This window comes from Phoenix dactylifera, unplaced genomic scaffold, assembly GCF_009389715.1.
Source record: "Phoenix dactylifera cultivar Barhee BC4 unplaced genomic scaffold, palm_55x_up_171113_PBpolish2nd_filt_p 001011F, whole genome shotgun sequence".
NCBI lineage: Eukaryota > Viridiplantae > Streptophyta > Magnoliopsida > Arecales > Arecaceae > Phoenix > Phoenix dactylifera.
This window is the reverse complement of record NW_024068365.1, coordinates 37,012-63,384: the sequence shown is the minus strand read 5'-3', so window position 1 is coordinate 63,384 and position 26,373 is coordinate 37,012. Positions and strand designations below refer to the sequence as shown.

The 26,373-nt window shown below is 39.3% G+C and overlaps 1 protein-coding gene across 1 annotated transcript in view; it reads left to right on the top strand.

The window, feature by feature from the left end:
- Window positions 1-26,373, top strand: part of LOC120107765 — a 42,921-nt gene that overhangs the window by 8,645 nt on the left and 7,903 nt on the right. Inside the window, exons 5-11 of the mRNA XM_039121195.1 lie at window positions 6,002-6,257; window positions 6,430-6,646; window positions 8,080-8,417; window positions 8,657-9,184; window positions 20,228-21,392; window positions 21,494-21,844; window positions 21,948-22,185. Of these exons, the coding sequence (XP_038977123.1) occupies window positions 6,002-6,257; window positions 6,430-6,646; window positions 8,080-8,417; window positions 8,657-9,184; window positions 20,228-21,392; window positions 21,494-21,844; window positions 21,948-22,185 (3,093 nt within the window). The remainder of the gene's footprint in view (window positions 1-6,001; window positions 6,258-6,429; window positions 6,647-8,079; window positions 8,418-8,656; window positions 9,185-20,227; window positions 21,393-21,493; window positions 21,845-21,947; window positions 22,186-26,373) is intronic.

The following is a 26,373-nucleotide window of genomic DNA, read 5'->3' as shown; positions in this document are numbered from 1 at the left end:
AAAATTTTCACTATAACCTCCCTGATTACAGTGCAGTCGTTTTTCGAGCTCACAACCCAACTCGTTTTTCTGGGATCACAACGAACCCAGTCGGTTTTCACAGGATCACCAACCAAAATCTTAACCTATTTGTTTTTCGGGATCACAAATAATCCAGTTAGTTTTCACAGGCTCACCTACCAAAACCTAAACCCTTGTTGAATCTCTTGATTCAACAACTTCCAATTCAGGTTTGGAAGAACTTTTATCAGTTTCAGAACAATTGAAACTGTTTCAATAGATTTAAAGCTAAGTAAGAAATGCTGTAACAATGTAAGTAAAGCTTCAAAATAAATGAAACAATAAATGTAAATTTGAAGCTATGAAGATGGTCGTTGGCTGCAGTTGAATGTCTTGATTGTACAACAGCAGCTTGTTGAATATCCCAGCTGATTTCCTCACAGAATGGTTTTTCTCTTTGAAAGCTCTCTTGAGAGGATTTGATCTTTGGAAGCTCGGATTTTGTGTATTTGAATTCTCTCTCTTGTTCCACACCTTGGTCTCTCTTTTTCTCTTAGCGCTCCTTTGAATTTATGGACTTCATACTGATCAGGAAGTATATACTAGCCGTTAGCAAAACTATCCGTTGGCACCCAGCAAAAATACTGTTTGAAAGTAGCTGTTGAAGTTGTCAGGATAACAGGGGTCGTCCCTCCAAGTTCAGAGGTCGTCTCATATGCTGAAGGAGACGGCTCACTAAGCACAAGAGTCGACTCTTTCTTTTAATCCATACAAAATTCCTGCACTAGCCTTAGAGGGTCGACTCGTCAATGTTGGGGGTCGACTCATGTAGATAATGGGTCGCCTCCTTAAGAAAAAGGGTCGGCTCATTCCTTCAGTTCATATAAAGTTCCTGCGCTGGCCTTAAGGGTCAACTCTTCAATGTCGGGGGTCGACTCATGTAGATATTGGGTCGACTCCTTAAACACAAGGGTCAGCTCATCTAGTTGGTCTCAGGCGGTGATTCTTCTCTGTTTCTTTTCAACTACACGCGGGTTGACTCCATATAAGATGGTGGTAATTATAAAAAGTAAACTTATCAAGTAATAGCTATTATTTATATAATATACTTGGATTCATCATAATATTGCCCTTGTTGAGCATAAGCTGTGGAAGACTTCCTTAAATAGTTTTGTCCGTGCAAAAGAGACATGGCACACGATGTTATAATATGTTGAATAAATTATTAATGGTTGTACATACACCTCACCTAAATTAACTGAGCTCCCTATGACAATGCGGTGCTACATCTGCATCAAGCTGTATCTTGTATATTATACTGCATAGGGTGGATAGAAGTTTATTGTCCATGGCAATGGTATGTTGAACCGGCCCATACCATCCGGTTCAGTCCGTACCGGACTGGTCAGGTCCTGACCGATACAGCGGTGGAAAATGGTACCAGTCAGTACCGGTTCGAACCGGCCCATACCAGCCCCCATACTAGCTTGTACCGGCGAGCTCAAATTTTTTTGGACTTTTGGGGGCCGAACCATTGGTACCGATTTCGATCCGGTCCGAACCGGTGGCGAACCGGTCCGGTGGCCGACCGGCATGCTTACTGGTATCGGTTCGACGAACTTTGATACTAGGGATTTAGGTTCATGCTGTAAGCTGCTAATACAATTTGTAATTATTTTAGTACGACATGACCAACTAGAAGCCTAGACAATGGTCAACTATTTTAATATATATTCTTACCTGCTAAATGTAGCTTCCTATCTATGTAGTAGTCCCACCTCTGCTTAATGATGTCTATGTACTTATAGGCATTCACTGGATCTGTCTATCTGATCTGTTCCATGGCAGCCATTATCATGTGATAAAGGAAGCCCATCTGCAAGTATATCTCTCAGTCCATGACCCAAAGCATAGCGTGTAGAGGCTTGATAGCCTTCACAACCCTGTGAGCCTGTGTCCAAAATTGCTGGCTCTTCACCAAGCCCTCTATGTGTCTCCCCTCAGTGCTAGCCCTTGCATATCTGTTGTCCTAGCACTCAACGTTAACAAATATCTGGTGCAAGCATGCTCTCCTCTCAAGAAAGCTATCAAGTACAATATAATTAGTGGCACACCATGTCACATCCGGCCTCTGTATTTCTCCCGTAATGAACTTTCTCATTAGAGCTAGGATTTATGTCTGATTGTAACTAAATCTGGTGATGAACTTAGCTATCTCGATGACCTGCCAATCTTGCGAATCTTTTCGATATCCATTAGCATGAGATCGATGCTATGTGCAGGACATGGTGTCTAGAAAATATGCTGCTATCTCTCCATCAACAATTCATCGGTAGCCTTATACTATGGTCCATTATTAGTGACTATCTGCACAATGTTCTACTCTCTCACGTGATCTATTACCTCCATTAGTTTCAAAATGTACCATGTATCGTGCATCTTATCTAAAGTATCAATTGACTTATGAAAGATTTTCATGTCCCAATAAGTCAGGAAGTTAATGATGCTTCGTCTGCTGGGACCTGTTCACCTATCACACATTATGTTAATCCATAGGTGCCCCACTGGCTCTAATATGAAGCTATGAAGTTCTCGAGCTCCTCTTTGTTGTTGTTAATGAGCTCAAGATGGATATCCTTCGGTCCTCGAAGATCCACACTCTTATTCTTCTCTCTATATCTAGGCAATGGCGGACCAGTAGTATGTGTTGGCTGTTGCGTTCGCTGGAATGTGGCTTTGTTGCTCGACTATCCTCCTCCATCCTCTTTCAGGCAGCTCTCTCTTTTGTTGCTTTGAAATCAGTGAAGTGCATCTTTATCGGCTGGCGGACCCTCTAGGGGCACTTTTAAGTACCCTGCTCCTTTGAACTTAGTGTTGCACCATTTGCACCTTTAGTAGTGTCGACTTGAGAGCATGACTTCGTGATCCCAACCGATATCACGATCTGGTTCCTTCCTCATGGATGGATCTGTTCCTGCAAGTGAACTAAACACATTTCAAAATTTTTTTTACGTTGATTGATATTTAGGTAATTAACCATGTGTAATACTAAATTCTTATTTTTTTCACTTAATTAACTAATTTTAATTGTTTTTTAAAATTATTCAATATTTAACTAAAACATATCTAGATATTTTATTTTAATTAAGAAAATGAAGAACTGTAATTGGGATGTTGCATTTATCATTATCTTAGCTTATCATTTTTAATTATTTTTGGAGAATTGTGAAATTTCAATATGCTGCAAAAAATATTTTATTTACTTTAGAAAATACTTCTAAATTACCTATTTTGCTAGTAATTTTTCATATTTTTTTAATCTCATATTATTTTTTTGATATTTTTTATTTTAAAAATATTATTAAATATTTTTTAGATTAGATTCGTATAGTATTGTGATCTGGATGCTACATATATTTTTTTTTATTCCGTGGGCATGCATAAAAGGCTATTTTATTGTGGATTCTATTTAAACTTGTGCGTTGTGCCTATATCACTATTCACGTAAAAATGCCCAAACTTGAATAAATGATATAAAATTTTTATTAAGAGGGAGATTCATACCCTTAAGCATGGTTCTGATTTTATAGTAATTTTTTAAATTTTATATTATTTTTTATTTTTAAATCTAAAAGTATATTTTTATTTAAAAATCATAGATTCAATAACAATTTATGATCTTGGTGTCATAGTGTAGATCTACTATAGATCTACAACATATTAAATGACACAAAATACAAAAATTTAACATGTCCTCTTATTCTTTTCAATTTTTGGCCAATTTTTGGTCTCAAAATAAAAAAAACACATAAAATAAGTGAGGAGGAGCTACATTTTCTGATTTTAGCAAGATCCTGAGCTGAAATCCGTTGAAATGGCCTAGATTTGGGCTATTCCATTTTTTTTAAAAAGAAAAGTATCTGTGGCTATTGAGAACCTCTTGTGGTTCTTAGATCCCTCATGGGGCTCTATTATTGATGTCACATGAGAGGGGAGGCGACTCATGAGCGCGGCAAGGATCGGGATGGGGGAATCATGCGCGCGGCATGCGAGGATTTGTGTGGGGTGCAAGCGCATGATGCGGGAGGGGGGATCATGCTTGTCACATGCGAGGACACACATGGGGTGTGAGCGTTGGTTGTGCTTGAGGATATATAGATGATTGTGCTTGGTCAAGGCACAAGATACTTGATAGAGAAGATTGGGGGGTAGGAAGATTGAATGATGTGTTGTTGATATGAGCAATTTTTTTCTCAAATCTTGTCGTTCAGTCTATAGTAACCAATTGAAGTAATTTTATGATATTTTCTCTCTTTTCTTCTATATTTTTTGATTCTTTGTTATTTCCCCATACCCTATAGTATGAGGCAAGGTTCGCCGTACCGGTACCGAACCCCGTACCGGTGCCGCACTAGTATAGGCGTACCGAGTGTCGGTACGGTACCGTACGCTCGGTACCGACCGTACCGACATTGGTGTACCGATACCGGTATCCATCGGTACGGGTACGGTACGCTTGGTACCGACTGGTACCGACCGGTACAGCGAACCTTGGTATGAGGAGTGTCTAGCCATGCTTTGTAGCAGCTTATTTTTTGTTTTCTCCCGTTTACCTTTTCAGACAATTTAGTACCTTATCGATTTCGTTCGGTATGCCTCAGTACGGGCTGGTATGCTTCCGTACGGGTTGGTACGCACCTCGGTGCACCTCGATACAGGGCTGTACGGGGCTTATACTGACTTGTAGTTAAGTTTTGTACATTTTTCTTTCGGTATGGTACGGTATGCCCTATACAAGATGGTACGGGGTGATACGGCAGATCATGCTCAAAAGAAACAATCCTTTACAACTCACAAGCAACCTCAGTAGATTGCATGCATATCTCTACTAATAGGAAAAACTTCCCAATTGACAATGGAGCTTTGCATGAGTTCTTTAAATAGACTCCATATTTTCATACATGATTCCTTTTCAAGATTATTTCTATTGATAGAAGCAAGAGGAGCAGTAATGAAAATAATAATGCATGCAATGAATCAGAAACATTTCATGATCGATAGGTTGATATATCTGACAATCCTTTCAATCAAGTTTGTTTTCATAACCTTATTTCACATTTGGTTACAGCTGCCCAAACTCTACTTGACTTTGTCACAGATATTCCAGGTAAATTTCATCAGTTGATTGGATTTATAAATGTCAATCATGTAGTCCTTTCATGGAACAGCTCGTGGGCGTACAACCATTCTCAAAGTCTTCTCTCTTGAATCAGTTGTGCACCTTCCAACGATCATAACCATTCACCGATATTCCATCTAGAATCAGTACTTTACCTGGAATGTGCATCACTATGGTGATAGTCTGCAATCAGCATAATCAGCATTCTCTGAAGAGCAGTCAGTTCACCAAGTCAAAAAAGGAAAAAGCACTTCTGTTGATTTTGGATGTCAAATCTGCGAAGAAATAATTCTTGTTTTACTGTAACAGCAAATAAAATATTGATGGCTGACTAATAACCAGCATCAACTTTGTATGATCTTTAATTGTTGTCACATATAACAGTAAGCATTTAATCATAATCTAGATCTGTTGCAACTAACAGCAGCGGATTCATAAATTATAGGCATACAGCCCAATATAAAACACTGCTGTTTGATTGTTTTTATTCAAAGGAGGGGCATTACTATTATTTGCATCTTTGGTGATCAGTCTACCTCTATACTTCGACATATGCTTGTTTTCCATTTTGTCTTCCTCCCTTGGTCCTCCTCCTAACTTCCATTTTTTAGAACAATGGCTATGTAAAGAGATTATTGCTAGGGACTGTAGAATATCTATGTACTATTTTACTTTGTTCTATGGTATGATATCTTCATTATTGTCTACAGTAATTGTTTGCTAGAAAATTTCTGAATACAGTAAGGGCTATGATTTTTTCACTTCTTTTTTATTGTTTTCTGCAAATAATTTCTTTCCTTTTTTCCATTGGTACATTCGCAGCATGGAGGTGTTCTAGATCAAGTTTAAGTGTTGGTGTTATTTGTCCGTATAGTGCTCAAGCTCACACTATTCAGGCAATGCTGTCAAATAAATATGAGATAGAATGTGGTTTTCTCTTCTGGGTAAGTTCCTGCAATGAGCTAAAAAGCAGCGAAGAAGATGTGATAATCATATCAACTGTCAGAAGTAATGAACATGGCTCTGTTGGCTTATGGTCCGATCATCAAATCACTAACTATTGTTTAACACGGGCCAGGTAACTTGACAAAATCTCCTTCTGTTTTCCAATGTCATTTTTAATTCCAAATTTATTTCATGTGTTTTGAATTGAATGGTAGGTAGATTAGAACAACATGTTAAGGCTGTATGATTAATTATTTATTGGATTTGTATAGCTCCTCATGAAACTCTTGATTTTCTGTGAGCAGGAAATTTCTTTGGATTGCTGGAAATGCACAAACATTGAAAAGCAGTCATTCTGTGTGGCAAGAACTGGTCCATGATGCCGAAGAACGTGGTCTCTTTGTGAAAGTTGCCGAGCATAATTTTTTTTTCAACACTATAACTAATGTCAAAGATGAGCTTAAACAGCTTGATGAGTTGCTAAATTTGGAATCTGCACGTTTTAATGGCTTAAAGTGGAAGGTTTGTTCCTCAGATGCATCATTCGAAATTTTTACCTCCTGTCCTTGGTACTCTTTCTAAATGTTTGTTAAAGAAATTTCATTTTTTCGTGAATTATCTTCTACAATTCTGCTTTTAAAACCACTACAGTTTGGACAATTTTTACTTGAATGGTTATCAATTTGTTCTGTAATATCTGATTTCAAGTTTGCATATCATATGCATTTTGTTAGGCATACTGTCATAGTTCTGTGGAATAGTTATTTCTAATTGCTGTTGTCTGTGCTATTTTAGGTGGAAGAAGAATGAATACAGAGCTCTGCAATTAACTTTTTTTTTGGAATAAAGTTGACATGGATATTCTTTCTATTATCTTTAGTTTGCGAACTTGTAACTGTCCTTCACCAATTATATAAAAAATCCATGACAATTGCACCTTCATTATCATTCACGAATGACATGAAGCTTGACCATCTACATATGTTTAGTAAGAACTTTTTAGATGTCGGATTTGCTTTTGCTTTGGCATTATAAGCTAATGCACTCATTAGATTGTTTTAAGAATTAGTCTTGATTTTATGTAGATACCAATGAACCTCTTTCTAAATCTAAATGTGCCATTGTTCTCAAAAAATAAAAAGTATAATATGCTGTTGGTAAGGTATTTTGAAAGAATAATCTTGAGTTATTTAAAGAATTCAATTCATGTACTTGGTGCACCAAAATGCAGTTTTTTTAAACATTTGCAAACTTTTATTAGGCAAAAGATTATAATTCATTTGCTACTTATTGGAAACATATAGTGGCAAAAGTTTTATGATATAACTTGTGATTATCATTTTCTGGATATAGGAACTAAGAAGGTGATCTAATGTATGGGCGAAAGCTTCAAATAAATTAGCATTGGTCTTAATTTGCTTCATAAACTTATGAAAAAATTGGAACAAACATTGGATGGAATGCTCTAGTTACAAGTGTGGATGAAGGTTGGTGTTTGTGAAGCCTTAGTTGGAATAATTTGATTAAGACACAACTGAATGGCAGTTTTTTGAAACTAGGATAGGTAAATAGTGAAACTAAGAGGAATGAGTATAATAGAGAAATTTTGGAGTTACATGTACAATAAAGATCTGAAAACCCGGTTAAGGTTCCTGGGTTTGCTACAAGGGGTTTAGAAAGAAGAGAAGAAAAGTTATGTTTACATGGATGGAAGTTTTGAAAATGGATTAACAAAAGCCTGCAATGACACCAGAGATTGTTGTTGTGAGAATGTTTTTCACAGGATTTATAAAGCAGACCAAGATGGCTGCTACAAAGCTTTAATTCTTATAACTATTGCGGTTCGTTTTTTTGTTTTTGTTCACTAATTTTACTTTCATAATTCTGGCTACATCATTTTCATTTTTACTACTTTTTAAAAATAGCCAGTTGATATTGTTCAATTGCATTTGTAGGTTCTAGTTAGTGATGACTTCAAAAGGTCATTTGTTGGACTACAGGATAGTTTGACGAAACAGATAATAATTGGACTTCTGTGGAGGCTAGCTTGTGGTTGGCGTCCAAAGCATAAAAGTCTATACTTCTCTAAGTTTGTGAAACATTTCAGGGTTCATGGTCTATCTTTGATATGTACAACTGATATCATTAAAGAATCAGAATATATCCAAGTAATGAAGGTCTGGGATGTGCTAACTCTTACAGAAGTTCCAAAGCTCCATCAACGTCTTGAGCGCATGATGTCTTCATTTAGTGATTGTTATGCCAAGTGCTGCATGATTGAGAAGATTGAGGGGTATGCATTACTCACCTTATCTAATTCTTCAGATGTTTTTGCCTATGGGAATGATCTTTTTTTAACAATGTTAGAAACTTTTTGAGTTTCTAGTTATGTGCTTAAACAGTAGAAGATAAGCTTCTTTTTTCCATTCGTTGAGATGTGGAATTACTGTACCTGTCATTCTTTCTTCTTCAAATAGTTTGGTAATGGAGTATTTGAAAGTTCTCATTTGTCCAATTTAACTTCTTTCCTAGGAAACTTGTGTTACCCATGACTTGGGCGATCTGTCCTGCTTCTTTCCCAAACAATGAACCATTACTTTATACTAATGGTATACAAAGCAGATTGGAGGCATCAGGTGATGTCACTAGCAAGGGTAAAGATAGTGAGGAGGTTATGCTGATGAAATTCTATGCTTTATCTTCTGGAGCTGTGAAACATTTGCTTACTGCCCCAGACGGGCAGCAAATTGAGCTTCCATTTGAACTTAATGATCTTGAAGCTAAAGTAGTCACATTCCCAGACAGTGCTTTTGTACTTGGTCGTTCTGGAACTGGAAAAACTCTCGTATTGGTAACAAAACTGATTCAGAGGCAGCAACACTATATTCTTGCACTGCAGGGTTTATCTAGACAAGAGGTTCAATTATCTAGCACTTCTCATGATTCTGAAGAAGGCACAACTGATGCAGTTCCTCATGTGAACACACTGCACCAGATATTTTTGACAATGAATCCTATTCTTTGTTCTGCTGTGAAGACTTGCATTTCACAGCTTAGAAGGTTGGAATCTCTCTTTCTTTATGAATATTTGCATTAATGGCCATTCATGTCCTTTATCGTAGTTTGTCACAAGTTTTGGATACCTTGTGCATGTGCTTGTCCCTTTTTACTTGAACTTGCTGTGTGAAGTTCCCCTATTTCTTTGATTTGCTTTGATCTACTGAATTGGCCATTGTAACTACATGAGTGTCTCATGGAAACATCAAATGATTTATTTTGTAGTAAGAGTCACTGCTTCAATTCATAAATTCACTGAATGTTATATGGAATAAGAATAGAAAAATCTAATTATAGATGTCTGTTATGCTTATTTGAATTTATGGCTGCATATTGAACACTAACTACTACAGATGGTGTTCAAGTCTTGTTTGACTAAATTATTGCAGATCAAGTATTGTTGATGAATTATACAAAGATACATTCTAGAGATCATTGATGTTCTATTTTCTCAAACTAGAATTTGGCACATGCAACACACTTGCTAAAGATGAAGTCTAATGGGGGGCGTTCTCGGTCCCCAAGCCCCACACCATTGCCTTCCTTTGCTGCTTGGCTTCTAGCTAGGTTGCAATGCTGCTGTGGACCGATTGGAAGGTAAACGCTAAGGTTTTGCCCCGTAGGAATTAGAGTTGGCAGCAAATCTCTACGCCTAAGTTAGTTGGAACACAACTTGGATGGAAATTGATTGCACAGTGGCTATTCATTAGAACTGAAATGAAGAATACAAAGTGCAAGTGCAAACAAATAAATCTAGTGGGGTATACAAGGTTCCTGCACTAGCCCAATCTACTAAGGACTCGGAAGGAATCCATAATAGTCCAATCTAGCAGAGGTAGACATTCCTCTAGCTAGCCTAATCTAGTGAGAACTTGATGTGGTTCTCCCTAGCCCAAACCCTAAGGCCAAATAATACAAGTGGACTCTCCATAGGTTTCTTCACAATCTGGATGGATGCCCCGCACTTCTGCTCTTCAAGGATATTTATAGACTGCAAGGTTGGATACAGATGCTGGGATGCAATTGCCCTTGGCTGCGGTTGGTTGCAGTTGGCTGCTGTTGGCTTACAGGATTTGGCTGACCGGGCCATGCGTCCTGGAAAACTGGCCGCGCACCCAGGCGAGGTTCTTTGTAATGCTCTTTGGTTTTTTGGAACCATTGGGGTGGGATTTGGGCGGATGCCTTGCTGGTATAGTAGGAGGCCGTTGCGGCGGTGCGCCCGCGCATGGCCATGGCCACGGGCGCCCGCGCACGGCCAAGGCCACGGCTCGGCCAAAGCCATTTGCAATGCTCAAACTTTGGAACCCTCGGGGCAGGCTTTGGGCGGATGCCTTGCTGGGTTAGTAGGAGGCTGCGGCTGCAGTGCGCCGATGCACGGCTAAAGCCACGGGCGCCCGCGCACGGCCAAGGCCATGGAGCGGTCTGGCTCGGGCCAGACCCATTTGCAATGCCCCTCAGTACTTTGGAACCTTCGGGGTGAGCTTTAGCCGGATGCCATGCTGGGGTAGTAGGGAAGGAACTGCCCGTTGGGGTTGGATAAGAGCGTGCGCAAGGGCGCGCACGGCTGGATGGGCATGCCAAATCTTGTGGGTTGCACGCTTGGGCAAGAGCGCGAGCAGTTGGTCGGGCGCGCAGAAGCTTGTGTTGCGCGCTCGGCCGTTGCCTCGTTTGGCTGGTGTGCGTGGCTGGTCGGGTGCACAAGCAGTAGTGCGCAACGCGCGCGGCCGTTGCCTCGTTTGGCTAGCGCGCCCGGCCAGCCTTGCCTCGTTTGGCTGGTGCGCGCGGCTAGCCGGGCGCACAAGCACTAGTGCGTGCGCGCGCGGCCGTTTCCTCATGATATTGGTGTGTAGCGTGCTCGGCTGGTCGAGCGCGCAGATACTGATGCGTAGCGCGCTTGGCCTGTGCCTTGCTTGGTTGGTGCCCGTTGTGCTGATGGGGCGAATTCTGGCGCACGGGCTGGTCCTGCGCGTTATCGTTGTTGTCGTGTACTGGTGTTGGTCTTGGCCTGTGCCTATTTGCCTTTGCCTGTTTTGGCCGCCTAAGGCTTGGTTAGCCTCTAGGCTCATTAGTTGCTTGATCTGGTCTTCGAGTGTTGCTTGGACCTCGCTTGGCTAAGTGCCATGGCTGTGTGGTTTTGGGGAGTTTTCATCAAAGTCCTGATGACTATGAGTTGGTCAGATGTTTGTCACGACCCAAATCCAGATCTGTGACACGACTGTGCTATTGCCGACTACCACCCACAATAGCACGAAGCCTCATACATGGGGTAACAGGATAGTTAGACTAGTCAAACTGTCGTATATTTAAAATTTTCAGTGTAACTTACTGAAAGGTACAAAATATAGAGCTTCTAAAGAGTTTATGTACATAAGTATAATTACCCCCAAAAGATTGAAATCCTGATACAAAAAGAGTATCTCTCGCCGCTATCACTGGCGGTGATCTGGAAGAAAAATATAAATAAAATGGTATGAGCTACACGGCTCAGTAAGTAATCCTGCATAATCTTATCAGATCAACTACAATATTAAGCATTTTTAAGCAGGGTTTGAGAAGCTAACATGAACATTATTACAATTCTTCGTGATAAAATATTCGTACTGAGTTGGTAAATTGATATTTTATATCAACCAGTATTTTCATCAAAATATAACTTAAAACAGTACATCGGCATGCCGTGATTTACTCTCTCTGATGCTACTGCTCAGTCATTATCGGCCACTGGCAGAGGCCAACTCAGTTATTCTCGGCCACTAGCGAGGCCAGCTTAGTTGCTTTCGGTCAGTAGCATCTAAGAGCCCATAAGTAGCACCTCTTGCAAGTAGTACCTCTCGGATGCTACGGCTTAGTCATTCTTTGCCAGTGGCGGGGCCAGCTCAGTCATTATTGGCCACTGGCGGGGCCAGCTCAGTCATTTTCGGCCATTGGCGAGGCCAGGTCAGTTGCATTCAGCCCGTAGCATCTAAGAGCCCATAAGTAGTACCTTTTGCAAGTAGTACATATAGCTAAATGCAATTCATTATCATATCTTATACTTATACCTAGAGGTGGGCATTGGGCCGGGCCACCCATGGCCCGGCACGAAGCAGGCCGTGCCAGGCACGGCCTGCTTGCTACAGTAATGGACCGTGCTAGGCACGGCTCATAAAAGGGGGCCGGGTTGGGTTAAGGATTTCTGGCCCGCGGGTCGAGCCTGGCACGGCCCATAAGGGCCTGGGCTGGTACAATTCGTGGGCCAAGCATGGCACGGCCCGCGGGCCAGCCCGAAACGGCCCATAAGGGAGGGGCAAAATGGGTAAAAAGCTACAAATAGCCCTCAAATTAGCCGTTTTATGGTTGTTAGGAGGGGCAAAATGGGTAAAAAGCCACAAATAGCCGTTATGGGCCCAAAAAATAGCCGTTAAAGGCCACCCATAACGGCTATTTTTTTTTGGACAGACGGGCCGTGCCCGTCTCGTGCCCGGCACGGCCCGTGCCGGGCCCGGCATGGCCCGCCACCCCACGAGCCTAGGGCCGTGCCGGGCTTAGCCTTTAGGTTAAGCAGGCCGTGCCAGGCACGGTCCGTTTAGTAACAGGCCGGGCCAGGCACGGCCCGTTTGGTCTGTGGCTCGGTGGGCTCGGGCCGGGCCCGGCATGGCCCGATGCACATCTCTACTTATACCTTAATTACTATATTAAGTGCAATTATAGTATCAAAATCCATCTCACACACAAATCAACTTGCATGCATAATCCTATGCAATTAGCGATGCATAAACTATATTCGCTTTCCAATTTCTTACGTCTAGGTGACAAATCCTTGATCACCTAAATTAATAACATAGGGACCACATTATTCCCTATTTATTCATAATTTCTTAATTTATCATAATATGAATTTACTTGCTTGGATCTCAAGTCCAATTTACCCAATTTGAAGCCTTTGTTCTCGATTTAGAACCAAATTGGGTTCACACAAGTCAATTGGGCTATTAATTAAAGGATTGAGCTTGAGTCAGGGTCAGCCTAGGCTAATTTGGCCTTCAATCGGTTGAATTGGGCTTGAATTGGGCCTTATTTGAAATCAATTAGGTCTGCTGTGGCCAATTTAGCTTAAGTGGGTTCGTACCCAGCTCAATTGGTCTCGGGTTTAGCCCAATTTATTCAATTGGGTCCGCTCAGACTTAGCTCAGCTCAATTAGGCTTTGACCTGACTAAATTGGGTTCGGATTTAATCCAATTTACTCCATTGGTTTGTTTGGACTCAGCTCAGTTTAATAGATTTGGACCCGACGTCATTTGGGCTTGGATTTAGCCCGATCTATTCAATTGGGTTCGGATTCAGGTCTAATTGGGTTCGCCAAACCATTTTCTTTTTATTTGGGCCTAACGGGTTCTGGACCCGAACCCGAATTCGACCCGTTAGGCCGGACCCGTTTAAGGGTCCCATTTTCCAAAGGCTTCTCGCCTCTTCGTCTCCCGCCCTCTCTCTCTTTCTTTCTCCTTCGTCTCCATCGGAACCCTAGCCGCTCCGGCCGAACCTTCGGCCTTCTCCTCCTCTGACCTCGTTCTCTTCCTCCTCCCTTGCAGCCCTCCATCTCCTCCCCTTCCTCTTGCTAGCAACCTTGGGGTGAGACTCCCTCGGCCCACTGGCCGAGGCGGTGCTCCCACCTCGGAGCAGCAGAGGATGGGAGGCCGACCCCTCCTCTTCTTCGAAGTGATGTCGAAGAAGGAAAGGAGCGCCTGGAGATGGGGCCGAGGTTCGGTTTCCTCCGGAAAGTTCTCATCTATTTCGACCACGGCGAAGAAGAACCGCCGTTCGAGGATGAAGCTTCAAGGTCCAAGTAAGTATTTTATTTTTGTTTATTTATTTTCTTTCCTCCCTTTCTCCTTTTCTTTTCTTTCATGGTGGCGCCACCACCTCTTCACCGGAGAAGGGGTGGGGGCTCGGCTAGTCTGGCGGCCCTGTGGCCCCATATGGTGCCAGCTCGGCCAGGGCTCGGCGGTCTCGTGGCCGCATCTGGTGCCCCGAGCACCCGCAGCGGAGCCCCAGGCACCCGCAGGCCGAGTTCGGTTGGGCTCGGCCTGGATGAGCACTGGGCCTGGGCTGAGCCTAGTTGGGCTTGGCCTAGCTCAGTTGCTGGGCCTAGGTCGGACCTAGGTCATACTCAGGCCGGCCCGTGGCCTGCCCTTGTGCGTGGGTCTGGCCCGGGTGGAACCCGTCGGCCGTTTACTCTTCTTCCATCTCCTCTGTGCCAGAGTCTTCTTTCCTCTATTTCAATGTTGAAATAGAAGAGAGTAACTTCCCCCTTTTTTATTTTGTTTAAACCTATTTACTTAAGTAAATCAGGTCATATCTTGCTCCAGGTTGGCTGCAGCCGAGCAGTACACCCTTCAAGAAATTCCTCCTTCCTCTCCTAGGGCTTCAGAGGTTCAGCTCCTTCAACCTCCAGCTCTAGGGTTCGGCTTCTTTGGTACAGTACTCCAGAGGGCTAAGGAATAAGAGCGTATTGTAAATCCTAAGTTAAGAAACTGAGAGTTTAAATAAACTCTGCTTAGAAGGTGATCCTTGGAGAGGTGGCACCCTCTCCTTCCTCCTTGCTCCGGAAGCCTACAGTTGCCCTTTCCCTTAGGCCAGCTGGGCTTGTCCTTTCAACTTGGGTGAGAGGTGGCGGACTCCCATTTTGCATGAATGAGGGCCCAACAGCTCGCCTCCCCCTACTGGCCAGCTGGGGCTCCGTCACATCAGCCTTCAGGCGTGAGGTGGCAACCCTCCATGGGCTGCCATCCATGGGCCCAATACGGCCCATTAACGACTGGCCCAAATACCCTTAAATTGGGCCTCAAAAGTATTGGGCCCAGTTAGTCTCGGGCCCGGACAGTACAATGTGGGTCTATGATAACGTAACGTGCTTTGATGGTAGGATTGGCTTGAGACATGCGATAATAGTCTAGGGGAGATAAGAGGTCTTGATGGTTGTTTTCAAGTACCTTGTACATTGCTTAAAAATAGTTTTGCTTTTGTGGCCGCTTATTTATGATGTCTAGAATATAGGAACTAGCTACATTTTTTCCTTTATGTTTTAGAGATTATACACTTGTCCCTTCTAACAATTATCCTATTTGTTTTCCAATAATATAGGAATTGGTAGATCCTAATTCTAGTTAACTCTCCCTTCTACTTCAAGGCCCTAACTTTTGTGGGATGAGTTTCCAAAATTCAAATTTTCTTTTGGAGTATATTTTATAGTCCCACTCCTTAAGATTTTGTTGATCTTTAAGTTTTTGAATTTATCCCAAAAAACTTTATAACCGGTGCATATGTAGCTCAAATACCCTAGGTGTGGTAGGTAAGAGTATGACCATAAAGCCATCACACTCTACATTTATACATCTTTGTTAGTGTACATTGATGTAGTAAATACACTGTAGTTTATTCTCCTGTGTCGACGTGTCGTGATCATGGTATGCTGAACCGGCCCGTACTGGCTATAGAAAGCCAAGCATGGTGAGCTGATTGAAGACACCAAACTATCATGATGGCGAAAATTTATCTAATTTTTAAAAAAAGATCATCTCAATCAGGCGCGTATGATCATGTAATAGTGTCCGGCAGTTTGGCTTGCAACTCGGCTTTTCGATCTTGTCGATCTTCTCCGGGGCATTATCTAGTTCTACTCGTAGTGGCTAAGGAAGTTCTCATCGAGTTTGGTGATCTTCCTAGTTATTTATAATGGTCAAAGTGATTTACATCTAATCTGGTGATTCTCTTGGATACTTGTAGTGGTCAAAATAGTCCACATTGAGTTTGTGATCCTTCTGGATACGCGTAGTGGTAAAAGTGATCTACAACGAGTCTGGTGATTCACTTGAATCCGGTGGTACGTTAGGGAACCCCAAGCCTAAGCTCAAAATTAGGATAGCTTTTAGATTATCCCACCAAAACATTGAAAAGTGTATGGAGTACCCATTAGGGGTGGCTACATAGCCCCTAGACTCAAAAAAAAAAAATGAATAGATGTCCATAATATCAATATATTAGAATTAGTTGTCATGAATTTCATTAATTAACAGATTTCTTGTGATTTTATACTATTTTTAGTGGAAAATTTTATTTAAAATAGAAAAATATTTAAATGCGAAAAATATTTAATATGATAAGTTTTAAAATAGCTACTTGTAGTTTGTTGATTAACATAGTTTATGTTGTCTTTAAAGATGAATTACTCAAAATAGTTGACAGTTTGATTAAACATTGAAAACATGGAGCATGCATCAAGAACCAATGAAAAATTTTAAACTAGTTTCCTTGCATTTTGTATGTTAACAAGATTTATATGACTCCAAATTAATTTAAAAAAACAAAACTAATTAAAAATCATAAAAAATGTAATTAAATACAAAAAATATCCAACATGCATCTTGTAATCAATGTTGAAAGGTAAAAATATAAAAGTGAAACATGTTAGAATTTAGAAGAATTAAAATTTTCAAAAATAAAAAAGAGCCCAAATTTTAAGTGAATTTGGCAAATTCTTCTAACGCTGGCTCTGGCCCTTAAAAAAGAGCCCAAATTCTTCACTTAAAATTTTTAAAATAAATGAAACTAGTGTTTGGATGGCGGAGCCCTTGCTCCGGCCCGCTGGCTCCCTTCGGTGCCCCTCCAACGCTGTCCAGAGGCCCTCCCTCCCTCTCCCCCCCTCTTTGTTCCTCTCTTTTGTTCTCCCTCTCCCTTACCCTCTTTGCTGTGTCGGTATGGCTCGGCATAGAATGGCATGGAGGCGTATAGAACCGTGCTCTAACACTGGCATGACGAACCTTTGTATAAATTATTACATGATTATATTATTGTTATATATTTAATATGTGCGGTGAGTGTATGCTTTCATGCTATTTTCTAGTTGCAAGGAATTTTGTAGTTGAAACTATTACCAAATTTTGCTGCAGTTCAAATGGAAGTTTTGGGCCTCCTTTTGCAGTTGAACTGTAGCCTACAGGCATGGAACACTTGTTTTGTGTGCTTGCAATTCAATTAGGCCAAACTAAAATTGTAGCATAACAATTGTAGGCAATCAAACAGCTGGATAGGAGAATGCTACTTGGCCGGCACTAGCACCCCCCTTTTTAGATGGGGATACTCCTAGACTTTTTATGTTCTTTTGGAATTTTGAAAGTGAGTCATTGCCTGATTATTTTATTACAATATTATGAATTATTTCCCTAGTTTCATTTATAGTTGGTTCTTAAACCTTATTGGGACCACAAGTACTGTTAAAATATCGATTTTCCTGCATAACACCCCCCATTGAAAATCACTAGAACATGGAAAAAGTTCAGTTCATATTCGGATTACACATCAAAAAAAAAAAAAACAAAAGTTGGGAAAACAAAACAAAACAATCAAATTTGCATCCTGGTACTGTACCGATACACAACCTTATTCCCTGAGTTGGTAACATATGGGTTGGTACCATACCGGTTTGGCAGAAACTGGTACCATCTTCGGTACCATTATCCAAACTCTCTTTTGGAAGCATCAAATCTACCATTATCCAAACTCCCTTTTGGAAGCATCAAATCTTAATACGTAATGGACTGCTCCATGTCAAGGCCTAATCCATTTCTATTGCTATAACTAGGAATCCTATTTAGCTACTAGGAGTGACATTCTGGTTTTAGTTTTTTCCTACTGGATAAGCGTTAGTTTCCTGTTAGGGGAGGCTGAACCTTTTATGTACAACCTGATTTACTATACCTTTTGGACAATAAATAGTTCTACTAATTGCATGTTGAAGTCTCTCGTGGTATGAGTCCGGGCCAAAAAGATTTCATCCCCAAAATACAAGATCAGAATTTCGGGGTGTCTGTCAAAGTATTATCTATATTTATGGGTTGGAAGTTTCTAGGTTTCACACAAGCAACAAAATATGTCGTAGATAATCTGTCTAATCTGTAACTACCATTGCTACTGGTGACACTCATGACGGAGCAAACATGCCTCATAAAGGTAATGCTTGCTGATTTGCTGAAAAGTGAATGGTTAAATTCAAATTATGATAAATTAGTAACGTAAACCAATTATAATAAAGTTTCCTCTCCTTGGACTGAGGCTCGTTGTTATTGTCCTAAAAACCATATTGCCTTCTTGTGAAGGGGCCTTGTTCAATGGTGAAGTACCCTGATGCATTCCAAGAAATCCCTTACTTGCATGGTCTTGGTGGAGTATGAAAATGATCAAAAAACTCCTTTTGCCTAGTAAAAGGAACAATTGCTCTTGAACTTAGAATTAGGCCAATTTTCTATTCGGGAAAGCAGACTCATTCGTTGTCTTAACACGTTTTAGGCCAGTTATCTGAAGCCAAGCCTTGGACTTAGAATGAAACTGTGACCCGTCTTTGATTGAAAGCCTGGCTCCTTCACAGTCCGCAGCAGATAGAAGAAGGGCAGGTCGTAGATTCATACCATATGGCTTACATACATATGTACAAACATTTCTATGGATTTAAGCTGGCCAAGCCTTATTTAACTTCTTGACTTTCGGGGCTCTTTAAGCTAGGGACATGGCATAATACTAGTCAGATCAATTGGTAGAATCAACCAATGACTAAAATATGACTTATCATGTCTGTGCCAGTCACTGATTTGGACGAGGCATATTGCATAGTGCTAACACATGGCATGCAATGGGCATGAAAGGTAAACAAACTCTTTTAACCCCAGTGGTTTGGGTGCGGGTGTTTGGATTCAGGAGTTCCTAGAAATATGAACAGGGATGATAAGGGATTCTGCTTCAGTCAATTACTTTTAAAGACTTTAAACTTGTAATTATATATTCACAATCAATGAAGTTTAAGAGTCAAAATTTTGTCTAGATGTTTGTGGTAATAGCTATTTAGTATATGCATTACATCGTTTCATGTGCACTAGAATGTAGACTAACACCATATAACTATTCTACACATATGCAACTGAAGTAAGCGGGCATTCACATTAGACGAATATAAGGGAACAAATAACTAGTTTATCCTAACGAGATATTTTTAAGTATTGACACATGCTTTTAGTCTTATAGAGTTCTAATATTATGGATTGCTTATGATATTTCTTTGAAATGCATATAAATCATAGGTGACCCTGATGTTAAATTTAAGTTTGTAGTATGATGAACTTTTATTTATGTCTCTTGGGATTTCATTTCTTCATACAAAATAAATGGGGTTAATATGGAAGAGTTCATTGGCACGTAGAATAGAAAGTTAACGTAACATGTTCAGATGGTTAGGAGATGGCAACATCTTTAGCCTTTTGGTCTTTGTCAGCTAGTGGAGTTCGTTGCATTTGCCATTGCTATTTGCAAACTGCAGCCTCGTGTCTGTACTTGTAGGCAAAGTTTGCATGAAGTACAATTAGTTCTATAAGGTGAGTTTTGTGATGGTAAGGTTATTTGTGCTGTTGACTTTGTTTCTCAAGATTCTGTCAGGAAAGATGTGCTGGACCCTTGGCACATTAGATACTCTCGTTCGTTAAACAGATGATGTCTGAGGCCACTCATGGCTGCACAAAAACAGAAAGGCTTTTTCCTTATAACATTAGAGTTAGAGACCTGTATATATTTGTTTCCTAGCCCCTTAAATTATTTTTATCCTAATTCAAGGAATATTGCAAAACTAGTACAATTATATAGAACCATAAAATAGATGGTTAAGATCATTCTTTGATGACATGTACTGTAATTTCATCAAGTGTGTTCTTACAGTGACCTTTTAATGTGGGTATATTTATACAAGCTGACTTCTATTCATTATTATGGTGGTAAACACATGCATACAATTTTGTCCTGCGAGAAGTTCCAGTGGAATATCTATTGATAGATCTAATAGTTGAGGAGTTTTTATCAGTTCTTTTTGAGTCTTTTTTTCAAATTATTCTAGTCTGTAAGTTTAAAATTTTCAGTTCTGCTGGTATGTTATTTTACTGTACTATTCCAATTTCATGGGTCAAGTGTACATTTTGCACTAGGATATTGTCATTCTGATTCTTATTTTTTTAAAATTACTTTGGTCCTAGGTATGCTGCTGGTGAGGAAGCTACTAAAAGGTTGAAGTTCATTGAAGCACATGGGGTCAGTGAAAACTTAAGTAGGTTTTCAGAAATTCCTAATAGCTTCATGGAGATCTCAGAGAGCCATTTTCCTCTTGTCATTTCACTTCACAAATTTTTGATCATTCTTGATGGAAGCATGAAGAACTCATTCTTTGATAAATTTTCTGATGTAAAGGCGATTACTGGTGGGAAAAGAACTGTGATGTCTCATGTCCTGTGTCAACTTATCACGGTTAAAGAAATTGACTATGATCATTTTGTTTCTTCTTATTGGCCTCGTTTTGACAAAAATCTTACCAGGAAATTGGAACCATCGTTGGTGTTCTCTGAGATCATTTACTGTATAAAAGGAGGAATGGGTACCGGAAGGACTTCAATTTACAAAAACATGGATGAGGACGAGTATACTGCACTATCTGAGAATCGGCGCTCTTCAGTAAGCAAAGATAAGAGAAAAATGATATATAAAATATTTATGAGTTATGAGAAGGAAAAAGAAAAATGTGAGGAATATGACATTTCTGATTTAGTGAATGATCTTCATTTTCGATTATTTGTTTATAGATATGAGGGCCGCAAGATGGATTATCTATACGTAGATGAAGTTCAAGATTTTACAATGAAGCAGATTTGCTTGTTCAAACACCTTTGTGTGAATTTCCAGAGTGGATTTATGCTTTCTGGAGACACTGCACAGGCTCTGGTTAATGATTTTAGATTTGAAGATATTAAATGCTTATTCTATAAAGAGTTTCTCCTTGGGTTGGGATCTGTTCCTGAACTTTTTCTGTTGAGCACTAATTTCCGGACCCATGCCGGTATTTTGAAATTAGCAGAAAGCATATTAGATCTGTTGCACCATTTCTTTCCTTTATTAGTTGATCGTCTTGTTTCAGAAAAAAGTATGACACATGGAGAGGCTCCTGTATTACTAGAATCTGAAAATGAGACTGATGTGCTAGATACTATCTTTGGCACTAATGAAACAATCGACCATATCCCATTTCAATTTGGAGCTGAACAAGTAATTTTGGTACGTGATAAACATACTAAAGAGAAGCTTGTTTGTCGTATAGGTAACAAAGCTCTGGTCTTGACCATTAAGGACTGCAAAGGGCTGGAATTTCAGGTATAGTATTAGAGACTGAGTTTTTAAATTTTGCATGTACTTCCGCTACTTAGCTTTTCTAGAACCTAGTTTCCCTATTTTTTGTATAATTTTGTTTGCAGGATGTTCTTCTATTCAATTTCTTTGAGGAGTCACCTTTGAAGTGCCAATGGAGGGTAGTTTATGAGTTCATGGACGATCAAAAATTAGCAAACCCTTGCTTGCCCAAGTATCCATGTTTTGACCAAGATAAACATCATATTCTGTTCACGGAACTGAAACAGTTGTATGTTGCTGTTACACGTACTAAAAGAAGATTGTGGATCTATGAAAGTAGACAAGACTTTGGGGGGCCAATTTTCAACTACTGGAAGATGTTGGGTCTTGTGCAGGTGGAGAGATTGGATTCATCATTTGTCAGGAAAATGGAAGTGGATTGTAAAATAGAAGAGTGGGATGCCCGTGGCGAGAAGGTTTACACCTTACTTGTGTCATTTGTATTCAATTTAATTCATCTTTACGCACCTGAACTCTGAGGTGCAATTGTTGAATATTCTTTCTATTATGTTTTTTCAGTTCTTTAATGATGGCAATTATGAGATGGCGATACTGTGTTTCAAACGATCTGGAGATGTATATATGGAGAACTGGTCAAAGGCAGCATTACTTCAAGCTGATGGTCGTTCTAAGCTTCATGTGAATTTCCAGCTGGCATTAGATTCGCTATCAAAGGCTGCTGACATTTATGAGAGCATTGGAAAGATGGAATTAGCTGCATCTTCCATCATGGAGTCACGCGAATATACAAAAGCAGGTTGGGTTTGGCTATTGACTTTTTTCTTTTCTTTTTTTTTTTTTTTGGGGGGGGGGGGGTCTACAACTGCAACTGACTGATTTTATGTCAAGTCCTTCTAGTATTCTTCTAAAATTAGGTTGCATAATTTGTTGGTTATCTTTCTTGTTTTTTTTTGCAATTCTGTTCACATGTTAAGTCTATTGTACATATTTGCCATTTTGTATTGAGTATAATGATGCTTTGCAGTTATTTTTCACACTAGTATCCAGCAGATGCAATGTATGTGCAGAGCATTACAAGGACACATGACATACTTTACAAGTATCGTGGCTAAGTTGTGTTTTCTTCTTTTTCTCCCTTTTTTTCTGTTTTGGAGCCTGCAAGGGCCTTTTCCCTCCCTAAATTTGGAAATACAACTATATGTTAGCTATATCCTTTTTTAGAAAATAACAGTTCTTACTTATTCAGGCCCCACAGTATTTTGCTACTTGAAAAGACCAACTTCCTCCTTGTACCTTCCTTGAAAGGACAGGTTGTATCTTTCGTGCGAAAGATGGATTCACCTTCCTTTGCAAGAATCCACCATTGGATCATGCAATGGCTACTTTGAGATCTGTGTACGTGGACGAATGGAGTTCATAGTGCTTTGAGATGTGTGTGGGATGCGATCCAACAGTCAATCATTCTTTTGCGCGAAAGATACAACCTGAACCCTTTTTGTAATGCACACTCAGAATATTCTATTCCAGAAGACTTGCCTTGCCAATGTAAGAAACTGCCTAAGAGAAGGAATTATTATTGAGAAGCGGAAATAGCTACCATTTTATTTCATAAGGTAAAAGGCTTTGCTTGGGCCAACACACTCTATGCATACTCGTCAATAATCGATGTCAACTTTGACATAGACAAGGCTCCAAAGCCTCTTTGATGTTCCTTTTGTTTTCTTTTTCTCTCGAGATTGAAGTCTACTCTATAGTTTATTTAGGTGTTCTTAATCATTTTATTTCATGTATCCTTTAATTCCTTTGTCGCAGATGAATCCTACAATTGTCCCCTCATTATTATGTTAAATGATTTGGTTATGCGAAACACTTGGTTTGTGAATGATTGTTGAGATGCTGCATTAGATGATGTTAGAGAGACAGTATAACAATATTTGTGAAGAAAGGCAATGCCAACTAATACGTGCATTTTTGGGTGAACTATATTGAAAAATTCATGGTATTAGTGCAACTTTTAGATAACATGACAAATAATTAGTTCTTGCTATCCATGCATGAAGAAGAACCCACCAATTCACACATTGATCATGGCATGCTTGACATCAATCAGCCTTGAAATTTGCTCATGTGAAGAAATTTCGCCATTATTTCCTCATTATTTCTAAGTTATTTATTTGTTTATTAAAGTATAATTAGACATGATTTATTATTTGATAGATAGATCTTACTAGGAGGCGAATAGTCTAATGTGCTTTCATTTTTTTACCATGCTAACATAGATAATTAGCACCTGGAATCATGAACATCTTATTTTTGTTTTTTTGATGCATGATAGTTGAAGAGAATTGGCAAGTCATGCTTCAAGAATTATGCATATTATTTTTGACCATTACTATAACTAAAAAAGTCATCAAAATAATTCCTATTAAATTTTAAATTCTTAATTGATATGAATTTATGCTTTTTTGAACTACGATTATCCCTCTCTCTCTGTAGCCCTTCCAAATGCTGAATCCCACTTCACCATGCACTCCTAGCCAGAAAAGTCGAGTAACTAAGGAAGAGCTCCAAAGGTAAATCTTGCTGGAAAGTTTTGTCCATGGCACGGTCTGAAGTACCATGTTAAGTGTCGTTAATGTCTCCATATAGTACATACCACAATACAACCCCATATCTCCACATGGTTTGTTTAAGGTTTGAAAAACTGTGGTATGGTACTTTACAATAATGTTGTAAGTCCCAGCAAGATGGAGGGCGTCCTAGTCATCCTGTCTAATTTCTATGAGAAAATGGGACTGGGATGGGGTTAGGACTCTGAAACTCATTTATGCGCGGAAAGAAGAGGACAAAAGGAAAGAAAGAAATGAAGGAAAGATGAAGAAAAGGAAAGGTGAAAGGAGAGAAAGAAAAGAAGGGAGAAGAAGAAGAATGAAAGGAAGGAAGGAAGAAAAGAGAAAGATGAAGGAAAAGAAAAGAAAGAAAGAAGCAAAGGAAGGGATAAGAAAAAGAAAGAAGAGGAAAAAGGAAAGAAATGATGGTAAGGAAAAAGGGAGGAAAGAAGAAAAAGAAAGAAAGAAGAAAATAAAGAAAAAGAAAGGAAAGGAAAGAAAGGAAAGAAAGGAAAGAAAAGAAAAAGGGAAGAGAGATGGAAAGTACCTACAGGACGCTCGACTGGGATTGGTGTGGAGATGAGGTAGGATAGTGGAGCATCCCATTCCATGGAGAAACTAGGATATCCCCAGATTTAAAAGCTTGCTATACAATATAACCTTGATTAGTTTCTTATTTTTGTGAATATCGTATTATGGTATGGTTGGTCTTTCATGCCTTTTTCCATATATATCTAAAGTTATCAATTTGTTCACAAGATGTCTTTTATTGGTGTCATTTGTAAATGATTATGTACATGATATTCAATATACTGGTCCAAGGATTTGACTAGGTACCAGTCCATACTGACTATATTAAATTGTACCATTAAGGGTCTTAGGGTTGGATGTACTAGGACAGTATCGATAGATGGTGTTTCACCTCCAAGTTGTTTATCCTATGACAAAGGGCATATATTGTTTTTGTATGGTACCATTACCTTAACCATATCTGCCTTACAAGTAAGGTACTAATATGGATATTGATTTCCAATACATAAACCTTAAAGTGGTTTGCCTGCATAGTGCATGTAATTGATCAGCAGAAAATTAAAAAGGAAAACAAAAATGTTTATGGCTAGATATTGAATTTCAATCTTACCACCATGTTTTCTTTTATAAATCTGCATTTTTTTTCAATGACAAGTGCTTCAAAAGGTGGACTTATCAATGACAGGTGATACTTTTATTAAATAAGTGTTTAAGAGTTGCTCTTGAGTGTACAATTGGACGAACCTCCTATTTCTATGTCAATAGAATTATAATACTATCGTCATGCCCTCGACCCGAGTTCACGAACCGGGGGTTGACAACTGCCGCATACTCGTAGGGAACCCTCCCCACAAGCATGCAGGGCATCTCAATATGATCTCATAAATATGCAGCGGAACAATTTAAATAATAATATGCAAACTTTATTTCAATAACTAGCTCAACATTTAAATGTCTCACAATCATAACAATATTCTAGGGTAGTACATCAATTTAAATAGACTCTGTTCTAAGATAATCTGTGCTAAAGTTCTGCTAGTCACTCTCTCATATTGAAAACTCCGATCAGACTAGTTCTCTGAATCTGTGAAAAAATAAGAAATCGTATAATGAGCTAGACAGCCCAGTAAGCAATGATGACTTTAACTAAACAAAATTAGGCAATCAAATAGATTATAATTTGCAAAAAATAAGCATATATACAGTACTAATATACGAATCAAATCTTTCTAAAAGTATTAAATTTTGTTCATAGATTCAAATTTTTTCAAATATTCAATTTATCTTATCGATCCTGAGCTATGACCGCATCATCCTGTGGCAGGATCATAACACCGACTAATTTTTTTGTAGTGAGCTATGCATTATCTTGCAGCAAAGTCCTTTAGTACCGCTGGTTTGCTGACGGTATGTCACTAATCATCTTGAACACAACCTTTAGAACAATTCATGCGCCAATGTATTCGCCTCTATTGGCGGGATCCTTAACATAAACATGTCAAAATTCAAATAGTTATGTTTCATATTTCAGTTATAAAATCATGAGGTGTCAAAATCAATCAATCATATCCATAATAAGATCATATATCGTCATAATATTTCATAATAGTATATTACATAATAATATGCGATCCATCAAATTCATGCATCATGAATAACACCAGTTAGAGTCATGAATATAACAATTTAATGATTGCTAATAGATTTACAAAAAAAATAAAACAATACCATGCAAATGCAAGCTAACTAACAGATCCAATTAATTCCAAAAATTTTTCTCAAATTTTGGTATTTAAAAATTATATTTTCAATCAGAAGTTATCATGATTATTCCAAGAATGGGA